The 22,533-nt window shown below is 52.3% G+C and overlaps 1 protein-coding gene across 9 annotated transcripts in view; it reads right to left on the minus strand.

Annotated features, from left to right (window-relative positions):
- Positions 1-1,208: 1,208 nt before the first annotated feature.
- RALGAPA1 (Ral GTPase activating protein catalytic subunit alpha 1) overlaps positions 1,209-22,533 on the minus strand; it is a 717,351-nt gene continuing 696,026 nt past the window's right edge. For all 9 annotated transcript variants that reach the window (XM_085627452.1, XM_085627453.1, XM_085627449.1 and 6 more), the window contains one exon: positions 1,209-3,582. In XM_085627452.1, coding sequence (XP_085483578.1) covers positions 3,437-3,582 — 146 coding nt within the window. In that variant the 3' untranslated portion in view covers positions 1,209-3,436. The remainder of the gene's footprint in view (positions 3,583-22,533) is intronic.

Raw genomic sequence — 22,533 nt, forward strand, 5'->3', positions numbered from 1 at the left:
GTTATAGGTTTTGTTGTAAACGATTGACCCTCCAGGAAAGATGTGCCAGAGAAGGTGAAAAGGTTGTGAAATATGAAACCGAAGAGAGTCGGTAAGGTGATTTATCGGGGTGAATGCTTGGTCCCTTCTGTTGGATTGGAAGAATGTTGTGGTTTAGGAGGGTGGAGACATTTGGAGTATATCACAGCTGGCTCAGACAGTGAATGATGGGAATGTGAGTGGAGACAGTGCAAGTTGTCCATCGCCATAAAGTAGTTCTCCTGGGATGAGAAGGGCATCTCGCATTAGGAAAAGAACATTCCATCACAATGATTATGTAATGTCTTAGTATGTTTTGTATTTGGGGAAAGATCTGTACTACACCGATCCTGTAACCTTTCCTCTTAAAACCAGGACCCCTTTCCTGATTACTTGTATATAGCTTGTTCTTTTACATATTGTTGTTTCATCCATATTGTGATTTCATTTATCATATTTTTGTGTTTTTATTCACAGCTGTTACTACTTTGTTTTCCAGTTTTTTAATTTATTGTCCTTGTTGTGGGAGGGGAGAAGTGTTGTAGTCTCTTCTTAGTAGAATGTTGGGTTCTGGGTTCCTTCTGGCTACCTAGGAGATAGCAGAATGTGTTGCCGAAGGTCAGCTGCTGCAGCTTCTAGGATGTGACAGTTGTGCCCTGTTGTTGATGACTAATAAACCTGTGGAACTCAAGAAGCGGAGGATCATTTCTTACAACGGGTATACTATCTGGTGTAATTCAAATATTTATGTCAGAGCTTTTCTTACTGGTAGTGGACGGAATTAATTGAAGAAATCAGGTTAAATGAACAACAGAGGAGCTGCCCTTAGGGGCTGAAGACTTGTTCACCAAGGCCTCCTCTTATAATCAGCTTTGTGACCCTTGCATTGTGGCACCAACATCGTGGACATCAATGAGGGCAAAGAAGGCCTCTATACCAACTTCAACTAATACCCCTTTTACCAACAAGATTTCTTAAGTGACAGGTTATGAGACAGGCATTTTGAATCCCCTGATTTGTTAGATACCCCATGTGTCCCGAGAGGTTAAAGGCATTTCCCTTTATGAGATACAAAGATGGGAGTCAATCTGTACAGAAGTGTAAATAAAATGTGAGCAGAAACCAGGGCTGTACAGTCCGAGTTGGAGAGAAACATGGTTTAGATGAGCATTAGTACGCAGAACAGCAGAGATGTGGGAACACTTTTATTGGATATTAAATAATATGGCGTATCCATTTACACACCTGTAGATACCACATGAGTAGACAACAGAGATTTACAGTCCAATATTAACCCAAGAGGGTATATTTACACATGCGACTTGTGACAATTCCATGACACAGAAGCCATGCCACATGTCCCAGGTTCCAGTGCCGGACCACATATACCACACGAGGGCTGTCAATCACTGACAGATCACTGACATCAGACCTCATGTAGCGAGCACTGCTGACCGGCCACATGTACTGGACACCACTTCACGTCACCCATGCCTGATTACATGTACTGGCACAGGGGGTAAATGCCATTCAATTAGCTGAAGGCAGCACTGACTGGTCACTCATAATAGGCTTCTTTCCTTGGGCAGAAATAATGCATTACACAGATCCCTACAGATAAACCCATGTAGAAATAACCAAAAACAGACCAACAAATAGCAGATGACAGCCTCTCTGAGAGCTTACAGATCACACACACACACACACACACACACACACACACACACACACACACCCCCAAGGAAAAGGTACATGCAGACACGTAGAGCAGGCCAGACACTGCCTCCCCACCCATGCACACAGACACATATTCCCCTCACTCCCAATGATAAACAGAAAAAGACATGTACATGTAGCAAGGCAGATGAACATGGATACAATCATTCATGTCAGTGCTACCAGCAGATGAGAGAAGAGAGCCATGGACACACCGAGTCGCTTAGTCTACAGAACAAGGGCCGGACATAATTTCACACAATCAAATCAATGCCTGGTGGTCAGACACTGGAATGCACTTTGGAATATCACTTTAAAAAGAAAATGGAAATGCCTAAAAACAAAATAAAATTATATGAGCTTCAAGGAATCATGGAGAAGAGCCAGGAGGTGGGGGTCTGAAATGTACCAGGACTCAAGAAGCAGCAGGGATGTTTGATACTTGGACTACAAGACAAGGACACAGTGGGAATGCGAGCCAGTAGAGAAGTGCAAGGGATTGGCGATAAAAAGAATGGAGAACCACGGAGAAGACCCCTGGGATGTGTGAAACGACCTACTCACTCTGGAAGGTGAGACTACACAAAGCGAGAGGCGCTGCACACACTGGAAGGTGAGACTAAACAATGTGTGATACGCTGCTCACACTGGAAGGTGGCAGTGCTTACTGAGAGGAGTGGGATGCGGGAGATATAGAAGACCTCGTAGTCTGCACCGGTCTTGGCCGATACTGAAAATTGTGTCAGTTTGTGGAGAATGGTTGAGATTTTTGAGCTTGGGAGGTGAGAGAACTCAGAGGACATTCAGAATGTGTGAGACATGAAGGGGATACGGGATGCATGGACGACAGGAAGTCTTGGCAGTGACAACAGTAGGGTTGTACAATACTCCGACTACCCTGGGGATCCAGGAGACGGAGGTGACTGTGCTCTGACCAATGGGGATGTACTAGACGAAGATGACAAGCACATGACAATGCCAGGGCTGCGCGACAGAGGAAGGTGATCGGGCTTATGAAACACACAAGGAACCAGCAGAACTTGCATTGAATCCATGCTGGGGTTAGGTGGCGGCAGCAGACTGTGGTATCTGTACTCCATCTCCCTGGTAGGGTTATGTCTGGAAGCTCCACGTCGAGGCTCTGGTGGTGAGGCAGGAAGTGGCCAATATGTTGGCAGAGGGCTACAGGATCAGTGCTTGAGACGCTGCTACAGCCATGTCCACTCTGTAGGTCAGCCCATACAGACGTCATCCCCTTCTTGGTCAACATCACAAAAATGGCCCGACATCCTCCAGGACACGACATTCACAAATAATAATTGAAAAAAAACGACACCATCTTGCTCAGGTCTCCGGGTGCAGCGGGACTCTGATTAAGGAAGTGACAGGCAACCGTGAGGGCAAGTAAAGTCCTGAGAGGCGGAGCATCAAGTTCACTTGGATGAACCGCCAACACAAGCGGCTTCTTCCTATGCAATCCTCTATTCAGCAATGTGAAACGAGCTTCTGTGTGCATTTAAAACAAGAAAACGTTCTAAAATATGACATTATAAAATCTCCCAGTGCAATTGATAAAGTTCATAAGTTATCACTCGGAGTTGCAGCGGCGGAAGCTTGTATGATGGCACACCTTGGGGGCAAGGGCTGCAGGAGTCAGTGCTACACAGGTAGGACCACAACAGCTGCTGTGACCGGAGGACCCTCAGGACTTGTTGGCAGAGCCAGAAGATCGACGCAGCTTCATGGACATCCGGCTCTTGCTGGCACGGGGCGACATGGGTGAGGCCAAGTCCGAGTTGTCTCCTTGGGCTGCTGACATCTCCCCCTGCTGGGCCTCGAAGAAGGAGCCTGCAAGAGGGAAAAGACACAAAATGAGTCACGGATGGTGTGCAAGCTTCAGGAGCATAAGCAAGGGTGGATGGTCACTGGTTCGGCCTTAGACACATACATGGGTCATGTACCCACTGCTTTCAGGAGGCTTAAACCAAAAGCGAGAGTTTCTGTCCTCAGACCTCCAGCGTTTACATAGGGGCAAGTATGTTTGTGTCCGTCTTGAACGCACAACCTACATTTAGTGGGCTGCTCCTGAGGTATGGACCGTCTCACCCATTGACTGCCATCTGGGGCGCAGTTATCTGTGCCTACAGCGTCATGAGATACTTTTAAAAACTTCATGAAAGGTGCCTGGAAGCACACTGATGCTACACAGAAAGCTGGCTGTGCTGGTCTGTGCCGTAGCCGAGCCTACTTAGAGACCTTTTACAGCGGACACCCGAGGCCACAACTACCCTTTACCTACAAAGCAGCTACCTACTAATCTCTCAGAGCAAGACACTATCGTTACATCTTAAAATAGACCACAATTACAATGGACGTTGGTCGGCTTTAGGATTATATACAGGGATAAGCACAAGTAGGCAAGCTTAGATTAAAGAACAAGTTACTTACCTTCGGTAACTATGTATCTGTAAGAGACATACATTAGTTATAGATTCCTTACCTTACCCCTAGGCGTCAGACTGGATCCGGAGTTTTTTTCTTAGCAATACCCTTGTGCATCGTAGGTGGCGTAGGTCAACTCCGCGTCCGTCGTTGGCATCGTGGTCGCCGGGATGACGTCGCGGTGTCTGTGCACTGACGTCATTTCTGACACGACTTTCCATGCCAGAAGCGCAGAGCCATGCAAGACACTGACCACTGGTGCACAAAACTAGGGCCCTGGAAGGGAGTCTCTATCCCTAGAAGTCAGTTTACAGAACGGGGAGGATGGATGGGACGGTAAAGAATCTATAACTAATGTACTTCTGTTACAGATACATTGCTACTGAAGGTAAATAACTTGTTCATCTGAAAGAGACACGTTAGTGACAGATTCCTTACCTTAGAATAGATACCCCAGCAATACCAACCCCGGAGGTGGGTCTGCAAACGAAGCTCACACCAGGAAGTCCTGGAGAACAGAACGGCTGTAAAAGCCGACGCTTCGGACATGGCTGTCCAGACAGTAATGTTTGGTAAACGTGTGCAGGGATGCCCACGTGGCTGCCTGGCAGATGTCATTCAACGGAACTCCATGTCCCAAAGCATTAGTGGCTGCCGTCACCCTGGTAAAGTGGGCGCAGAGGTTCCTTTTTAGCCAAAGAATAACAGATCTTGATGCATAGGACAACCCATCCAGAGATGGTACGCTTATGCACTGCCCGACCCTTCTTGGCGCCCACATAACCCACAAAGAGTTGATCATCCACCCAGGAATCTTTAGTGCGGTCAAGGTAGAAGGACAGCGCACGTTTTGGGTCAAGACAGTGGAGTCTCTCCTCCTCTTTGGAAGGGTGCGGAGTAAGGAAGAAGGAGGGCAATGTGATGGTCTGACCTATGTGGAAAGAGGTAACCACTTTGGGCAGAAAAAGGGCCTAGTGCGAAGAACCACTTTGTCCAGATGAACAGCCACAAAAGGGATGTTTGGAAGATAAGGCCTGATGCTCACTCACCATGCGAGCAGAGGTGATGGCAAGCAAGAAAGCAGTCTTCAAAGTAAGGAGACGAAGAGGACAATTATGTAGTGGCTCAAAGGGAGCACACATAAGAAAAGTGAGGACAAGATTCAAGTTCCAATGGGGCATTACGAAAGGAGGAGGAGAGAGATGAGTAATGCCCGTCAGAAATCTGTTAACAAACGGGGACTTGAAAAGAGAAGGCTGATCAGGAAGGCAAAGAAAGGCCGAAATGGCCAAAAAATAACCCTTAAGAGTGCCCAGAGCAGCGTCCTGCTGTGCCAAATAAAGAATGAAGAGGAGAACCTCTTAAAGAGGGGTAGAAAGGGGATCCACAGCCTTTGCTATGCACCATGCCACAAATGTGTTCCATCTACAGGCGTATACCATTTTAGTAGAGGGACGTCTGGCTGCCAAGATGACATTACAGACTTCAGGAGGAAGGTTGAAATATTTCAACGCCGCTCATTCTCCACGCAAGGAGGTGGAGACTGGACAGGTTCCGCTGGTCGACCGCCCCCTGTTGCTGCGACAGAAAATCCTCCTGAAGAGGCAGCCTGATCGGAGGTTCGATGGCCATACTCAAGAGCTCGGCGTACCAGACTCTTCGTGCCCATTCCGGAGCCACAAGAATGACTTGGGCCCGATCGTACTTGATCTTCTTCAGCACTCTAGGCAGAAGTGGTACAGGCGGAAAGGCCCGCACAGGAGGCCGCAATTCCACTCGCGACAAAAAGCGTTGCCAAGCAAGTGTCGCCTTGGAAATTCCAACGCAAAGACAAAGACAGTGCACGTTCTCTTTGGTGGCGAACAGATCTAACCAAGGCTCTCCCCACTGTTGAGAGAGACCTTGCACCACTAAGCTCGTCTGTTCAGAAAACTTGCCAGGTGTTGAGCCACCAGGGACATGCCCTGATGTTCCAGCCATGTTCAAAGGTGAAGAGCCTCTTGACAAAGGTTCCACAACCCCACCCCGCCCTGTTTGTTGCAATCCCATATGGCGGTCGTGTTGCCCGTGAACACTTGCACTACTCTTCCTTTGACAAGGAAGAAATGCCTTCAGTGCAAGACGGATCGCCCGGAGCTCCAGAAGGTTGATGTGAAGCCTGGACTCCGCCGGAGACCAGAGGCCTCTGATTTCCGCCTCTCCCATGTGGCCGCCTCGTCCCAGGAGCGACATCTGTCACCACCGTAAACTCTGGATGGTGAAGGGAGAGGGATCTGCCGTTGACCCAATCCTGGTTTGTGAGCCACCACTGCAACTGACGTGCAGTACCTTCTGCGATCTGGACGACAACGGAAAGATTCCCCTGATGCTGCACCCAATGAAACTTCAGGTCCCACTGCAGAGACCGCATATGCCACCTGGCATGGTCCACTAGCAGGATGCAGGAGGCCCAGCAGCCTCAGAGTTATTCTCACCGAAACTCGAGATAGAGGCTGAAACATCGGTATCATAGCCCGAATATCCATAACTCGCTGCTCGGGAGGATGGACACAAAACTGCGCTGTGTCCAGAACCGCTCCGTTGAAAAGGAGCTTTTGGGAGGGAATCAGGTGCAACTTCGGCACATTGACTGAGAACTCCAGCAAATGCAGGAGGTTCGCCGTAGTCTGGTGGTGGGAGACAACAGCTTGGGGTGAACCCGTCTTCAACAGCCAGTCGTCGAGATAATGGGAAGACTGGAACCCCTGATCTGCGCAGATGAGCTGCGACCACCGCCATCACTTTTATGAACACCCGAGGGGCGCTGGGAAGGTCAAAGGGGAGCACGGGAAACTGAAAATGCTCATGGCCTACCGTGAACCGCAGGTAACGCTGGTGGGCAGCAAGACGGGGATGTGAACGTAAGCATCCTGCACATCCAACGTTACCATCCAGTCTCCAGGGTTGAGGTCAGACAAGACCTGAGTCACGGTTAACATCTTGAACTTCTCCTTGCGGAAGAAGCGGTTGACGCTCCTGAGGTCTAAGATAGGATGCAGGCCTTTGTCCTTCTTGGGTACCAAGAAGTAGTGGGAGTAGCAACCACAACCTACTTCTGGCACAGGGATGCGTTCGATAGCACTTTTGGCCAAGAGAGCGGTAAATTCCTGGCGGAGAGGGGCCAAATGATCCTCCAACATGCAATGGAGTGTTGGTGGCATGGGGGGAGAGGTAGTGTTGGAAGGCGTTCCCCGGGGAGGCTGCGGAATGGGTTCCTGACCACCCTGAGGCCCACCTTTCTTAGAATTAGGCCGAGCAAGAGCAGGGAGGCCCTTCCTGGAAGGGTCTCGCACCTAGGATCGCACGCGCTGCGCTTACTCTCTCTTCGGATAGAGGGACACCACACAGTAGGTCGTTATAAGGCAATAAGCTTTTATCGGTAGTTGTCAGGGATCTTTATGATCCGGCAGGCAGGTGCAGAATTAATGCCACAAGCGGCAGCGATCTTGTGATGATGGGAAAAGGGGTAGCGGGACAGTCTTTCAATCAGTGTCTCTGCGGGGTATCCGGCGCACAGCTCTCAATCCTCGAGCTGAGGGGATGTTGCTTCTCTCGGCAATCTCTGCCGATTCTCTTGGAGGAGCAGGCCGCGAGTCACTCAGCAGGCACCGGAGAGTCGTAGTTCAGGGAGCCGCGACGGCGTCAGCAGGGCTCAGATGGTTCAGAATTCGAGGAGCCGCGACGGCGTCAGCAGGGCTCAGATGGTTCAGAGTTCGGGGAGCCGCGACGGCGTCAGCAGGGCTCAGATGGTTCAGAATTCGAGGAGCCGTGACGGCGTCAGCAGGGCTCAGATGGTTCAGAGTTCGGGGAGCCGCGACGGCGTCAGCAGGGCTCAGTTGGTTCAGAGTTCGGGGAGCCGCGACGGCGTCAGCAGGGCTCAGATGGTTTCGGAGTTCGGATAGCGTTCTTCTGTTCGGTGAGCGATCGAGCCGCGACCAGGTCAGCAGGCTCTCGTCAGTCCAGGTCTTCTCTGCCTCTCGTCCCTTCAGCACCCCTTGTTATACTCCCCCTCCTCTTTGAAGTCCGGAGTCCTCGCGGAGAGGGGTCTCGTGCCTGGGGGGCGGTGTGTCGGGGTTTCCTGTCGCTCAGCCCCTTGATCTGTTCAGATGTGTCCGGGAGGGACTCCAGACGCCCAGCAGGAGAGGCGCCCGCTCACCGGGGGCCTGGTGGCCGATCGAAACCTCCCTCGGGGAAGAGGCCAGAGGTGTGACAGAGTCGGTGCCTCTCGGTCTGGTTTGGGGGGGGGGGGTTTCGTTCTCCCTCGGCCGGGCATGCGTGTTGGGGATCTGGTCGGCCCTCGGGATGTTGGTCCACGGAGGCCGGAAGGCCGTGCCCACGAGGTTCGGTGTTTGTGTAGGGTGACTTGCTGGTCGGGAGGGCCCACGCCACGAGGCCGGTCTCACACGTGCCCCCCCCAGCTGAAAGGCGGGGAGAACTACCCATCCACTTGGGAGTTCTCCTCGCTGAAGCGGAAGAATCGGGACACGCCGTCCGCGTTGGCGTGGTCAGTCCCGGGGCGGTGTTCCACAGTGAAATCCATCCCCTGGAGAGAGATGGACCAGCGTAGCAGCTTGGGGGTTTCCCCTCGCATCTGCATCAACCACCGCAGGGGTCGATGATCTGTTTGCACTCGGAAGTGTGTTCCGAACAGGTAGGGCCGTAGCTTTTTGAGAGCCCAGACTACGGCGAACGTCTCTCGTTCAATCGTGCTCCACCGCTGTTCTCGGGGCAGTAACCTTCGGCTGATGAAGGCTATGGGCTGAGCTATGCCTTTGTCGTCGTACTGTGAGAAGACTGCCCCGATGCCGTGTTCTGAGGCGTCCGTCTGGACCACAAACTCCTGGGCGTAGTCGGGTGCTTTGAGTACTGGAGCCGCGCACATTGCGGCCTTTAGGGTGTCGAACGCCTTCTGGCAGGCGGGAGTCCAGTGTATTTTCTTGGGGTGTTTCTTGGAGGTTAGTTCTGTGAGAGGGCCTGCGATGCTGCCATAGTTTTTAATGAACCTTCGGTAGTAGCCAGTGAGGCCCAGGAAGGCTCGGACTTCCGTTTGGGTTGCAGGGGGTTCCCAGGACAAGATGGCGTTGATCTTCGGCTGGAGGGGGGCGACCTGCCCACTCCCCACCTGGTGCCCCAGATAAGTTACGGAGCCGTGCCCAATTTGATATTTGCTAGCTTTGATGGTGAGGCCGGCCCGGCGTAGAGCCAGCAGGACTTGACGGAGGTGCTGGAGGTGCTCGGTCCATTGGGAGCTGAAGACGGCTATGTCGTCAAGGTATGCTGCGCTGAACCCCTCTAGTCCGGCCAGGACCCTGTTCACCAGCCGCTGGAAGGTGGCCGGGGCGTTTTTCATTCCGAACGGCATCACCCTAAAGCGGTAGTGCCCATCCGGGGTGGAGAAGGCGGAGCGCTCCTTGGCTCCCTCGGTGAGGGCAATCTGCCAGTACCCACTGGTCAGGTCGAAGGTGCTGAGGTAGCAGGCGGCCCCAAGGCGGTCAATGAGTTTGTCGGCACGGGGGATAGGGTGAGCGTCTGCTCGGGTGACCGCATTGAGGCCTCGGTAGTCCACGCAGAATCTCAGCTCGGGGGCAACACCCGGGGTAGTCGCTTTCGGAACCAGGACTACCGGGCTGGCCCAGGGTCTGTCGGAGGGTTCAATCACCCCAAGGTCTAACATCTTTGCCACCTCGGTCTGGATGCAGGTCCGGACCCGATCAGGGACCCGGTAGGCCCGATGTCTCACGGGCGGGCTGTCTCCGGTGTCCACGTCGTGGACACACCAGCTGGTGACCCCGGGGGTCAGGGAGAAGAGATCCGCGAACTGCCCTAGTAGCTGGCGGCAGTCGTCGGTCTGTTGGGCTGTGAGGGCGGTCGACAGTCTCACTCCCTCCACGGATCCATCGGTTTCCTTCGCCCCCAGGGGGTCTGGGTGGGGCTCGGTGTCTTCTTCGGCCCCATCGTCGGTGGCCAGGAGTAGACTTAATTCGGTCCGCACAAAGTGGGGCTTGAGGCGGTTCACGTGGAGAACCCGGAGGGGGTTCCGCGGGGACTGCATATCGATGAGATAGGTGACTTGGCTCTTCCGCTCGATCACCTTGAAGGGCCCAGTCCATTTATCCTGGAGAGCGCAGGGTCTCACCGGGGCCATGACCCAGACTTGTTGGCCTGGCTGAAACTCGACCAACGTAGCATTCTGGTCATACCAGCGCTTCATCTCGTCCTGACTGGCCTCGAGGTTTGCTTCTGCGAGTTCCCTGAATTTTCGGGTCTGGTTGCGGAGCGCCAAGATGTATCGGAACACGTCTGGAGGGGTCCCCCGGGGGGTTGCTTCCCACCCCTCCTTGACCAGGCTCAGGGGTCCTCGGACGGGGTGTCCATATAGTAGTTCGAATGGGCTGAATCCCAGGGATTTTTGGGGAACCTCCCGGTAGGCGAACAGGAGACATGGGAGGAGGACGTCCCACCTCCGGCGTAGGGGTTCCTCGAGGCCCATGATCATCCCTTTCAGTGTCTTGTTAAAGCGCTCGACTAGGCCGTTTCCTTGGGGGTGGTACGGGGTGGTGAATTTGTACGATACTCCGCACTGCTGCCAGAGGGACTTCATATATCGGGAGATAAAGTTCGTACCCCGGTCACTCACGACTTCGCGGGGGAACCCCATGCGAGAGAAGATCCCCATCAAGCCCCGGCCCACCACGGGGGCCGTTACGGTGCGGAGAGGGATGGCTTCGGGGTAACGGGTGGCATGGTCCACCAGGACGAGGATGAACCGGTGGCCCTGGGCGGTCTTAGGGTCCAGTGGTCCGACAATGTCGATTCCTACCCGCTCAAAAGGGGTACTGACGACAGGGAAGGGTTGGAGCGGAGCCTTGCGCTTGCCCCCACTCTTTCCGCTGGCCTGGCACGTGGGGTAGGACTTGCAGTGGGCCTCCACATTTGCTCGCATCTTGGGCCAATAGAAGTGGGTGACGAGTCGCTGGTAGGTCTTATCTTGGCCTAAGTGTCCGGCCAGGGGTACATCATGGGCCAGGCCCAGGAGAAGACTTCGGAAGCGTAGGGGTACTACTAGTACTCGGGCTGATCCCAACTCGGCTGACTTCTGTTCACTGTACAGCAGTACGTTCTCCCAGTATACCCAGTGGGTGCCAGTCCGGTCGCCTGCTGCTTGGGCCTCGGCCTGTTGTCGGGGTCCAAGGAGGGACGGGCAGGTGGATTGTTCACGGGAGGGGCCCCCTTCGCAGGGCCACGGGGCCAGTTCTGGCAAGTCCCCGAGTTTGGTCAGGGTTTCGGGGTCGGAAGGCCCGGATTCTTCGCCGGGAGCGGTTGGTTCGTCCAGAAGGGAGTCGTTGGCCTCTGGTGGTGTATCCTGGCTCTCGGGGACGGTAGCAGTGTTCAGGGGCATGGCCTCTCCCCCCTCGGAGGGAGGCGCCCGGAGAGTCATCGAGCGCGTGGTGGCGCATACCCACTCGGGTAGGCCCATCATCTCGAGGTGGGCCCTTCGTTCCACTTGTCCCCACGGGGAGTTCTCCAGGTCGTTGCCCAGGAGGCAGTCCACGGGCTGGGAGGTTCGGACCGCTACTTTTAACTTGCCGGTGACTCCCCCCCATTCGAAGGGGACTAGGGCCATCCGGCAGAGGCTCTCGGAATTGTCTGATGAGATGACGTGGCAAAAGGCGTCAGGCAGGATCTGATCCTCGGAAATCAGGTGACAATGGACCGCCGTGACACTCGCCCCCGTGTCCCGGAGCCCCTCGATGCGGTGACCGTTGACCGTCACCTGCTGTCGGTACTTCTTCGTGTTGGCGGGCAGGGGCGTTCCGGGGACCATCTCCCGGTCCCCTAGGGAGACCAAGGCCATGGCGGCTGGTTCCCATTCTTCAGAGTCTTCCATCTCTTCCCCCAGGGCTACAGAGGCCATCTGTCGAGCCGGCGGGGTGGTGGTGGCGGTCCGCTGGTACAGGGGACACTGGGGGTCGCTGGCATAGTGTCCGGTCTGTTGGCAGCGGAAGCAGGTGATCCTCACTCGGGGCCCCGGCCTCCCTGGTGGCCCGGTGCTGGCTGGAGGCGGAGCTGGAAAGGGCGGAGATTGTCCTCTGGGAGGGCTGAGCGGGGATCCCCCCGGGAGCTCCCTTGGCCGGCCTTAGTTCCCTCCGCCCCTCTGGCGGGGGGTCCCTGACTGTGGCGACCGTAGTCCCCCACGGGGCCCCGGGAGGTCCGGGTGTTCACCCACCGGTCAGCCTCAACGGCCAGTTTCCGAGGGTCTGTGAGTTTGCTGTCCAGGAGGTGCTGGCGCAGCTCTACGAAGCAATTAGCGGCCAAGTGCTCCCATGCGATGAGGTCGAACAGCTCCTCAAAAGTGGAGACCTTGCTGCCCTTGATCCATCCGTCCAAGGCCCGGCTGTAAAGGTTCACGTACTCCACCCATGTAGTACCGGGTATCTTTTTGCAGTCTCTAAACCGTTGCCGGTACATTTCAGGGGTGAGCCCATATCTGGCTACCAGGGCCTCTTTCATGTGACTGTAGGAGTTCATCACGGTGGAGGGCAGGTCCAGCAGGGTATCTCTCCCCTCGCTCAGGAACCGGCCCCACAGCCCAGCCCCCCAGTCTTTCTACGGGACTCGGTGGGAGGTCATGGCGACTTCGTAGGCCTTGAACCATTGCTGAATATCGTCGTTCTTATAGTATTCCTTCACCACATCTTTGGGGATGTGGACCTTTGGTTCCACGGTGGAGGAGATGGGTTGGGTTTCTGAGGGTCGGGCCTCCGCCCTCTTGGCCTTGAGCTCGATTTCTTTTAGGCTACGTTCGTGCTCTAGTTGGAGTTTTTCTTCGTGTTCTCTCTGTCGTTTCTTTTCCTCTAGTTCTCCGTGTAGGCGTAACTGTTCTACTGACAGTTTTTTCTCAGCCAGTTTTATCTCTCCTTCAATTTTTAGTTTTGCTAGTTCCAGTTCGTGGTTGCGACCTCTTTCTCGGTCCGCTAGTTCCTCTGGGGATAGGCCCCCCTCGGGGGCGCCGTTCCTCCCCGGGCTGCTTCGTGGTTCGTTGGGGTGCTCTCCTTCTGCTTGTGACCGGGGAGTTTCTGCCTCGACCCAGGTTTTTAATGCCCCCTGGAAGTCCTCTTTCGTGCTTAGTCCGGTGGTAGCGATTCCAAAGTCTTTGCAAAATTGTTTCAGTTCTCGGTGCGTATAAGATTCTAACTGGTCCTTTTGAAATGCCGTGCTTGGGTTGGTGCCTGCGGCACCTAGGGAAGTTTCTCCTTCCATTCTTCTTGGTGGTGCGTAAACCGTCTACTGCACGATCTCTAGGTGTTGGCTCGGATCCCGTCGCCTGCCACCAAATGTTGGAAGGCGTTCCCCGGGGAGGCTGCGGAATGGGTTCCTGACCACCCTGAGGCCCACCTTTCCTAGAATTAGGCCGAGCAAGAGCAGGGAGGCCCTTCCTGGAAGGGTCTCGCACCTAGGATCGCACGCGCTGCGCTTACTCTCTCTTCGGATAGAGGGACACCACACAGTAGGTCGTTATAAGGCAATAGGCTTTTATCGGTAGTTGTCAGGGATCTTTATGATCCGGCAGGCAGGTGCAGAATTAATGCCACAAGCGGCAGCGATCTTGTGATGATGGGAAAAGGGGTAGCGGGACAGTCTTTCAATCAGTGTCTCTGCGGGGTATCCGGCGCACAGCTCTCAATCCTCGAGCTGAGGGGATGTTGCTTCTCTCGGCAATCACTGCCGATTCTCTTGGAGGAGCGGGCCGCGAGTCACTCAGCAGGCACCGGAGAGTCGTAGTTCAGGGAGCCGCGACGGCGTCAGCAAGGCTCAGATGGTTCAGAATTCGAGGAGCCGCGACGGCGTCAGCAGGGCTCAGATGGTTCAGAGTTCGGGGAGCCGCGACGGCGTCAGCAGGGCTCAGATGGTTCAGAATTCGAGGAGCCGCGACGGCGTCAGCAGGGCTCAGATGGTTCAGAGTTCGGGGAGCCGCGACGGCGTCAGCAGGGCTCAGATGGTTCAGAGTTCGGGGAGCCACGACGGCGTCAGCAGGGCTCAGATGGTTTCGGAGTTCGGATAGCGTTCTTATGTTCGGTGAGCGATCGAGCCGCGACCAGGTCAGCAGGCTCTCGTCAGTCCAGGTCTTCTCTGCCTCTAGTCCCTTCAGCACCCCTTGTTATACTCCCCCTCCTCTTTGAAGTCCGGAGTCCTCACGGAGAGGGGTCTCGTGCCTGGGGGGCGGTGTGTCGGGGTTTCCTGTCGCTCAGCCCCTTGATCTGTTCAGATGTGTCCGGGAGGGACTCCAGACGCCCAGCAGGAGAGGCGCCCACTCACCGGGGGCCTGGTGGCCGATCGAAACCTCCCTCAGGGAAGAGGCCAGAGGTGTGACAGAGTCGGCGCCTCTCGGTCTGGTTTGGGGGGGGTTTCGTTCTCCCTCGGCCGAGCATGCGTGTTGGGGATCTGGTCGGCCCTCGGGATGTTGGTCCACGGAGGCCGGAAGGCCGTGCCCACGAGGTTCGGCGTGTTTGTAGGGTGACTTGCTGGTCGGGAGGGCCCACGCCACGAGGCCGGTCTCACAGGTAGTCTTGAAGGGGAGGGAGTAGCCCCTTCGGACTATCTGCAAAACCCACCTGTCCGACGTGATGTTGTGCCAGTAGGGGAGGTGATGGCAGATCCTGCAGCCCACTGGCAACTGGTGGCCCTGGAAGGAGAGACTAGGAAGGTTTGGAGGCTGCTGCAGGGGGTCTTTGGTGGACTGGCCCCCAAACCCAAAATGGTGGGTCCCACTTCCCCGACCATGCAGAGGCTGAGTAGCTTGCGCAACTCCGTGGCTCTGGGTGGCAAGTGGTGGGGCACCCCTTCCCTAGCCACGAAAGGGGAGAAAGGCAGACTGCATGGGGCGAGAAGTTGCTGCGAGGCCCAAGGATCTGGCTGGGGCCCTAGAGTTCTTGAGGCGCTAGAGCGCATTGTCCGCCTTGTCTCCAAACAGGCGACGGCCATCAAAGGGCTTGTACAAAAGGGTAGATTGGACATCCCCAGAAAAGCCAGACATTCTCAGCCAGGCGTAGCTACCGACCTAGAAACCGTACTACCCAGCGAGTCGGCGGTATCCAGCCCACACAAGATGGTGAACTTTGCTGCGTCTCGATCCTCCGCAGTGGGGCGGGTGAGCACGGCCCTGGCCTCCTCCAGGCACTGTGGCAGCACTTGCGCAACCGTATCCCACACCGTGTGTGTGTAACAGCCCAATATACATGCGGTGTTCACTGACCACTGAAAACATCTTCCCAAGATGGCCCAGCTTCCTGGATTCCCAATCTAGGGAACGCACCTTTAGAGGATTAGGCTTGGACCACCAAGCTCTCAGGGGTCGGGTGTTGGGAGAGGAAAGTGGGTCTCCTGAGGCCGACTGGTGGCGTCGGGCAATCATCCTGTCTACAGGAGCCCCTGTGATGGGCTTGGACCAAGTGCCCAGAAGGATGTCAGTGAGGGCCTCATTAAAAGGCAGTAGGGGCTCCAAAGAGGCCGCTGTTGGCTGAAGCACCTAAGTGAGGAAGTTGGTCCAGACAGCCACCGTAGGAAGCTCAAGGCCCAAGACCTCAGCCGCCCTACGCAACACCACTGCGTAAGAAGCTCCCTCCTCCATAGCCACGGTAGGGGGGTAAGCATACCAAGATCTGGGGAAGTATCCAGACCACTGGCATCACCCAACTCCTCTCGCCAGTCCGGCTCTTCAAATTGGTCTGCTAAAGGGTTAATGGACCCCTCCCAGTCCTCCTCACCCTCCTCTGGCTGCCACTCAGGGCGGTAGTAAACATCAGGGATGAACAGCGGTACAAGTGTACCCCCCCCGGCGCCGGTACCAGCGTCGAGTGACATCAGTCCGGCCTCGTGTCCATGTCGGGGGGAAAGCTGGTGTTGACGCTGGTTGGGGGCACAACCGGCATCGGGGGCATCGCTGCTGGAATCGGCGCCGGGGAAGGTACCGTGAGGTTGACTGGCACCGATTCGGATCCAGGCATGGATCCTTGGGGATCCTGCAGCGCTGGAGCCGCCGGCATCGAAAGCCTATGGCCCCCAACCGAGTCCGTGCAGCTCAAGCTGGGCAGGGGACGCTCCGTCTCCGGGAAAGGGAGGGAAGCGCGGAGCTGTCCCAGTGGGCTCCGAGGAAGGAGCCAGAGAGAGTCGACGCTCAGGGTCCAAGTCGTATCGGCCGACGTACAGGGAGAAGGTGAAGAGCGACAATGCTTCTTCTTGTGCTTCGACTTACCGGAGGAGTGCGAAGACTTGAAAGAGGAATGGTGAGGACTCCGTGACCGGTCCCGTGACCTTCCTCTCGACGGGGACCTCAAGCGGCACTGAGCGGACTGCTGGGTTTCCAAAAGCTTTTGGGACTGCTCCAGCAAAGACTTTAGGTTCCTGGCCCGGCAGTCGGAGCACGACTTAGGATCGTGGTCGCGCTTCAGTCACCAAAGGTGCGGATCGGTGACCGACATCAACTTATGACAGGAGTCACAGGGCTTGAAGCCAGACCGACGATGGGACATCCCTTGTGGAACCAGGAGTTCGAAGAATCAAAAAAGAGGTCGACAAAAGTCGAAAAAGATTTAGTCAAAAAGTGAGTACAGCGCACGCTCTCTCTGGATCTGCGCTGGCTGGCACGGAAAAAGAAAGAAATGACGTCAGCGCACAGGGGAGGCTTCTAAGTAGACAGCACAACGTCATCCCGGCGACCACGACGCCAACGGCAGACGTGGAGTCGACCGTCGCCACCTACCGATGCGCCGTGGTACTGCTAAGGAAACATTTCTCCGGATCCAGTCTGATGCCTGGGGGAAATTCTAATGTAAGGAATCTATAACTAATGGTCTCTTTCAGATGTGGGTTTACAGAGTGCAAGATCAAGAGTGCAGCTTGTGACATTGCTGGACGTCTATGATTTCATGTCTATGTCACTCTAATCTACTGTGCACCACTGCACTTTACTGTGCGCCTGTCTACTCTATGCCAGTGCATTCAACCCCACTCTACCATGTATCACTGCACTCTACACCACTCCAGTCTTGGCCCTTCTCCTCAAAGTCACTCAACTCTGTAACAATGCACTCAGTGTCACTGCACCTCTATGCAATTACTCTATGCCACTACACTCTACCCTGCATCACTCCGCTCTACGCCAGTTCATTCTACTCTGAAACAATGTCCTCTATGCCACTACACTCTACATTACTCTACTCCACTCTGTGCCACCGCACTCTAACTGCACCACTCTACACCACTGCACTCCACTCTGCACCACTCTACCCTATGATAATGCACACTACACCACTTTATTAAAAACCAATACACTCTAGGCTACTGCACTCCATCTCAACTATTCTGCACCACTGCAATCTACCCCATTATACTCTATTCTGCAACACACTATGCCACTGCACTATATGCCACTGTCTGATACACCACTCCACACTATGCCACTCTACACCATTGTGCTCTACGTCAGTGCACTCTGCGCCACTCTATGCTGCGTCCCTGTACTCTACGACACTCCACTCTGCAAAACTGCACTCCAGCACTGAACTCAACACCACTCTACTCTACACTACTGCACTCTATGCAAATGCACTGTACTCTGCAATACTCCACTCTGCATCAATGCGCTCTACGCCACTACACTCTACATGACTCCACTCTATGCCACTGCACTATTGGCTACTCTATATCTCTGCACTCTACCATACACCACTCCACTCTAAACTGCACTACTCCACTCTACACCACTTTGCTGTACTCTGACACAATCTACTCTATTCCACTGTACTCTACACCACTGTTCTCCTTGCCACTACTCTACTACACACCACTCCACTCTACGCTATTGAACTCTACGCAACTGTAAGCTACTCTGCACAACTCTACTTTACGTCACTGCACCCTACGCCAATGCAGTCAACACTACTTTACTCAAAACCAATGCACTCTGCGCCAACCTACTCTGCACCACTGTACTTTATGCCGCTTCACTCTAGGACTTTACGACACTACAGCAGGCATAGGTCGTCCTGTTTGGATAAATATAGAAAGTTTTTTATGACCCCATTCTCTTACAAATAAATTGCCTTAATTTCCAAACAAGTATTTGCAATGAAATAGGTCTCGCTATTGAGATATTTTGAGCTATTGGCATTGTAAATGACAATGACTTTTATTTGTGTGTTTAAAAAAACCTGCTATAATGAAAGGCATTGTCATTTACAATATCAATAGGTCAAAGTTTTAAAATGCGAGACCTGTGCATTGCAAATGCTTGTTCTTTACAAGCGGCCCATGCTGTGCTTTCATGTTAATAGAGGCCACGCCCCTTTCTTTAGATGAGCCGTGTCTAAAGAAAGGTCCATGCTCCTATTAAAGTGAAAGCGCGGTATGGGGCGATTTTACCAAAAAAAGCATTTGTTTGTCAAGTCGAGGCACTTTTTTTTGTAAAAACACCTGTGAAAGCAAGGCTACAAATGAAGACAAGGCAGTGCTAAGGAGGGACTAACAAGCCTTTTAACGAATCAGAAGCCAGCATTTACGAGGGCAAAGAAACAAGCCAATGACAAATATAGTCGGACAGTGGGCGGGGCTTCAAGTCCATACTCCAATACAGTATGCCTAGCAGAGCAGCGAATAAGCTGCCCAGGCTCTACCTAAAAACCAAAGCACTCTCCACCACCAACTATCAATTACACTTGTTCCGTTTTCTTTCCACGGTTAAGATCTGGCGTTGCGGAGAAGGAGCGGGTTATAAACTCTCCTTTATGGCACAATAAAAAGAGCGAATTAACAACATAGTCATGCACTGAGAAGAATGGAACAAGCAAGGTATCAACTGCCTGAAGATATTTTCTTGTTTTTGTCACAAGTAATGTTTGTCACTCATCTTATCGTAGAAGGCAGTGTCTACTTCACTTGGCTTGTCACTATGCAAGACTGAGCCAAGAGGGCAACCTAGAAATCCTACAGCCAGCTCAGACAGACTTAGCCACAGCTTTGCTCAGCATGGTGCGCTGGTCTTGTATGTAGTGTGCATTGTGTTAATGAATGCTCGCTTAACTCCCTTGCAGACCCCTATGACCCAAGAGAAGAGGAAGAAATGACCTGCTCTGAGAAAAAGAATTGAGGCCTTGGTAGAAATAAGAAGAATCTTTCCTGAAGTCACCTTGTGTTTCACACACGTGTTTCCATGGGACCCAAGGAGCTGCTAGATGGCCTCATGTCAGGCAGTGGTACTGTTGTGTGTCTTAGGGGTACACCCTCCATCGACAGGTTTAGATCCCCCTTCCCTATAACACAAGGAGTGAGTTCAACGTGCTGTATATAAGGAAGGAAAATCTGGTTCACTACAGACCCACTTTACAGGGCAGAGGTGCTTTCTGGTAAACAAACTGCTTCCTTGCTTTCAGAGGCACAGTGCTAAGTGGGAAACCCACCTTTTGTGCTTAGATGCCACACTCAAGCATCTTTACTAATAATGACACAATGTATGTTGAAAAACATTTATTGCCATGACCTGCTACTGAGGACATGCACTATGACTCCAAGACATACAACGCGTGTTGCTATTATCAGAGTTACTATAAATGTGAAAACAACAAACCTTGCTACCAAGTTTCCTATGAATAGATTTCCTACATCCTACACCCCACTCGTATCACTTCTCTGAGAGCATGAAGTATACTAATGGTGCCTAAAGGAGAATACTAGGATTGTGGCTCGGAATACCCCAACACAGTGCGCCTCTGTATTTATTAGACTCAGAGGGGGAGGCAATGCTGTGGCTGTTCTATCAATGAAAACCTGCTGGCTGGCAGTTAAGCACAGCTGAAATCTGTGTCTGTTCTATACGTCCAACCTCAGTCCAAGAGGGACATCAATTGGCAGTCTGGAATCTGACCTCTTTCTGGCAACCTCTGGAGCAAAGGCCTCTCTAACCTAAATGGTCGAGCCTCGTGTTTATATAACAAAATTCTAATGACCAAGGAGTATCCCTTCTGGAGTGCTGATGACTCCGCAGGGAGAAAGAAGGGTGTTTTTGAGTTAGGTGCCATGCCTATGAACTACTCCAACTGTAGTAGGAAGGGGTAAAAACCTTTTCTTATACAACCCTCACCCACTCTAATAGTGGCAGGCTGCATCACCGGGTTCACATGGACTCCTAAAGGTCAGGGTGGGCTCAACCATGTTCCAGGGTGCTCTTATGAAGATTGTTTCGCGTATAAAAGATTTTTATGTGGACCTTGCCATCAAGTAATACAACATTCATGACAAGCACTTGTCCCCTTATTTGCGTGCTTATTGGCGTGCTAGAGAACGTGCTCACAACTATGTTGCACTAGCTAGTGCCTATGCAGTCTCTCACACATATCTATATATATATCTCATGAGTGGCGTCAAACTCATGCTTGTGGAAACTGGTGCTGTGGATGTGACATATATTAGACCACCATACATAACCCCATGTGAGTTTTTTTAATGAGCTTAGCATAAATCTAGCGATATTGCATTGCATTGTATTCTAACTGCATTTATATAGTGCTTAGTACCCTTGACGATGCATTAAATGGCTCTTTTGGCGAGTAGCACGCTACTCCGGAACCCCAAGAGGATTATTGGTGAGCTAGTATAGGGAGATAGTTAATTCATGTGAGCGGTGGACATGTGAATCTGTTATTTGGATTGAAAAGGGATAGTGGAGGGATAAAAGAGAGAAGGGTTTGCATTTATATAGTGCCTACTACCCCTGATGAGATGTCAAAGTGCTTTTCGGCAGGTAGCACGCTACTCCGGGACCCAAACAGGATTGGTGGGGAATTAGTATAGGAAAATATGAAATTAATTTGAACGGTGGACATGGTAGCCTGTTATTTGGATTTGAAAAGGATAGTGGAGGGATAGAAGAGAGAAGGGTCTGGAAAGTGTTTTTTGGAGCTCATAGCAGTAGGAGGAACTTTGGGATGAGTAAAGGCAGGTGGGGAAGAGTCAGAGGGAAAGGTTTAGAAAGGCTTGCTTGGGAGATCTGAAAAGTAAAAGAGGTTTGAGATGATGCAAGGAGGGTTAGAGGACGTAAAAGTCTAAAAAAGGGGTATTTTGTGGATTACAGTAGTAGAACGGGGTTTGGTATGAGTCAGAGTGGCGGTAGAGGATATATATGAATAAGGAAGGTAATATATGTAGATTTAAGTTGTATTTAAGAAACTCAGACTTTCAAGTGTTGCTGTACTTTAAGTTAATTTGTTTTTATAGATTTCATTATAATTCAATAGTACAGCAATTCTAGATAAACAGTTATGTTTAAAGATTTACTTATTTATGCAGTCAGTTATATGCATGTTAAACATTGAATGATATAACCACAAGTTATATGTACATTTGTTAAGCAGAACTAACAAATATCTATATATTTATAAACATAATTATTATACATGTTTATACAAAACAACATACATATGTGCCTACATAAACATACATATGTGCCAAATAAATGCTTTATATGTTGGAGTATGGTGCTTATGTGGGGAAGAGCCAACTCTTGAGTAGTCTTCTGAAGATAAGGTAGTTATCCGTGGATCTTTTGTTTGGGGCTAAAGGATTCCATAGTTTGGTTGCTTGAACTGAGAAGGATGTGCTACCTATGGTTTTTTTCTTGTATGGTGAGTTTTGAGGCGAGGTGCCACTCTAGAGCGGAGGTTCCTTTGTTGAATGTTTTTGGTGATTTTATCTCTGATGAAGAGTGGTCCTGTTCCATGTATCGCTTTCTGGGCGATACAGAGCAGCTTGAACATGGATATTCTGGCAACCAGTAACCAATGTAGGGCCTTCAAGGCAGGCGAGATGTGGGCTTGTGACTTTATATTCATAGCTGTTAAAGGTGATCCGTAGTAGAGGCTATTGGCGTAACAGAGTTTAGCCAGAACAAGAGAGATGGTAGCCTGGACCTTGTGTGGAAATCCCAGGCAGAGTTTTTATAGTAACGAAGCTTGATCTGGCTAGTTTGTCTACTTGGGCGTTCATTATTAGCTTGGAGTCCATGGGGTTTGAGGTTTCCCACTTCCTTAGATACTTTAGGCGGTGTTCCCAGATCGTCAGGCCAGTGTTCAATCTCTCTAGCTGCACATTCCTTACCTTTGAATTTCCCAGGCGTCAGGCTGGATCCGGAAACTTTTGCATGAGCAGTACCCCTGCATGATGTCGGGTGGCTCCGTTCTGCTCCGTGTGACATTGTTATTGTCAGTTATAATGTGCCGGTCACCTATATAGGCGCCACCCATGCGCACAGACATCATTTATTTTCAT

The sequence above is a fragment of the Triturus cristatus genome, chromosome 9 (assembly GCF_964204655.1).
Source record: "Triturus cristatus chromosome 9, aTriCri1.1, whole genome shotgun sequence".
Classification (NCBI taxonomy): Eukaryota; Metazoa; Chordata; class Amphibia; order Caudata; family Salamandridae; genus Triturus; species Triturus cristatus.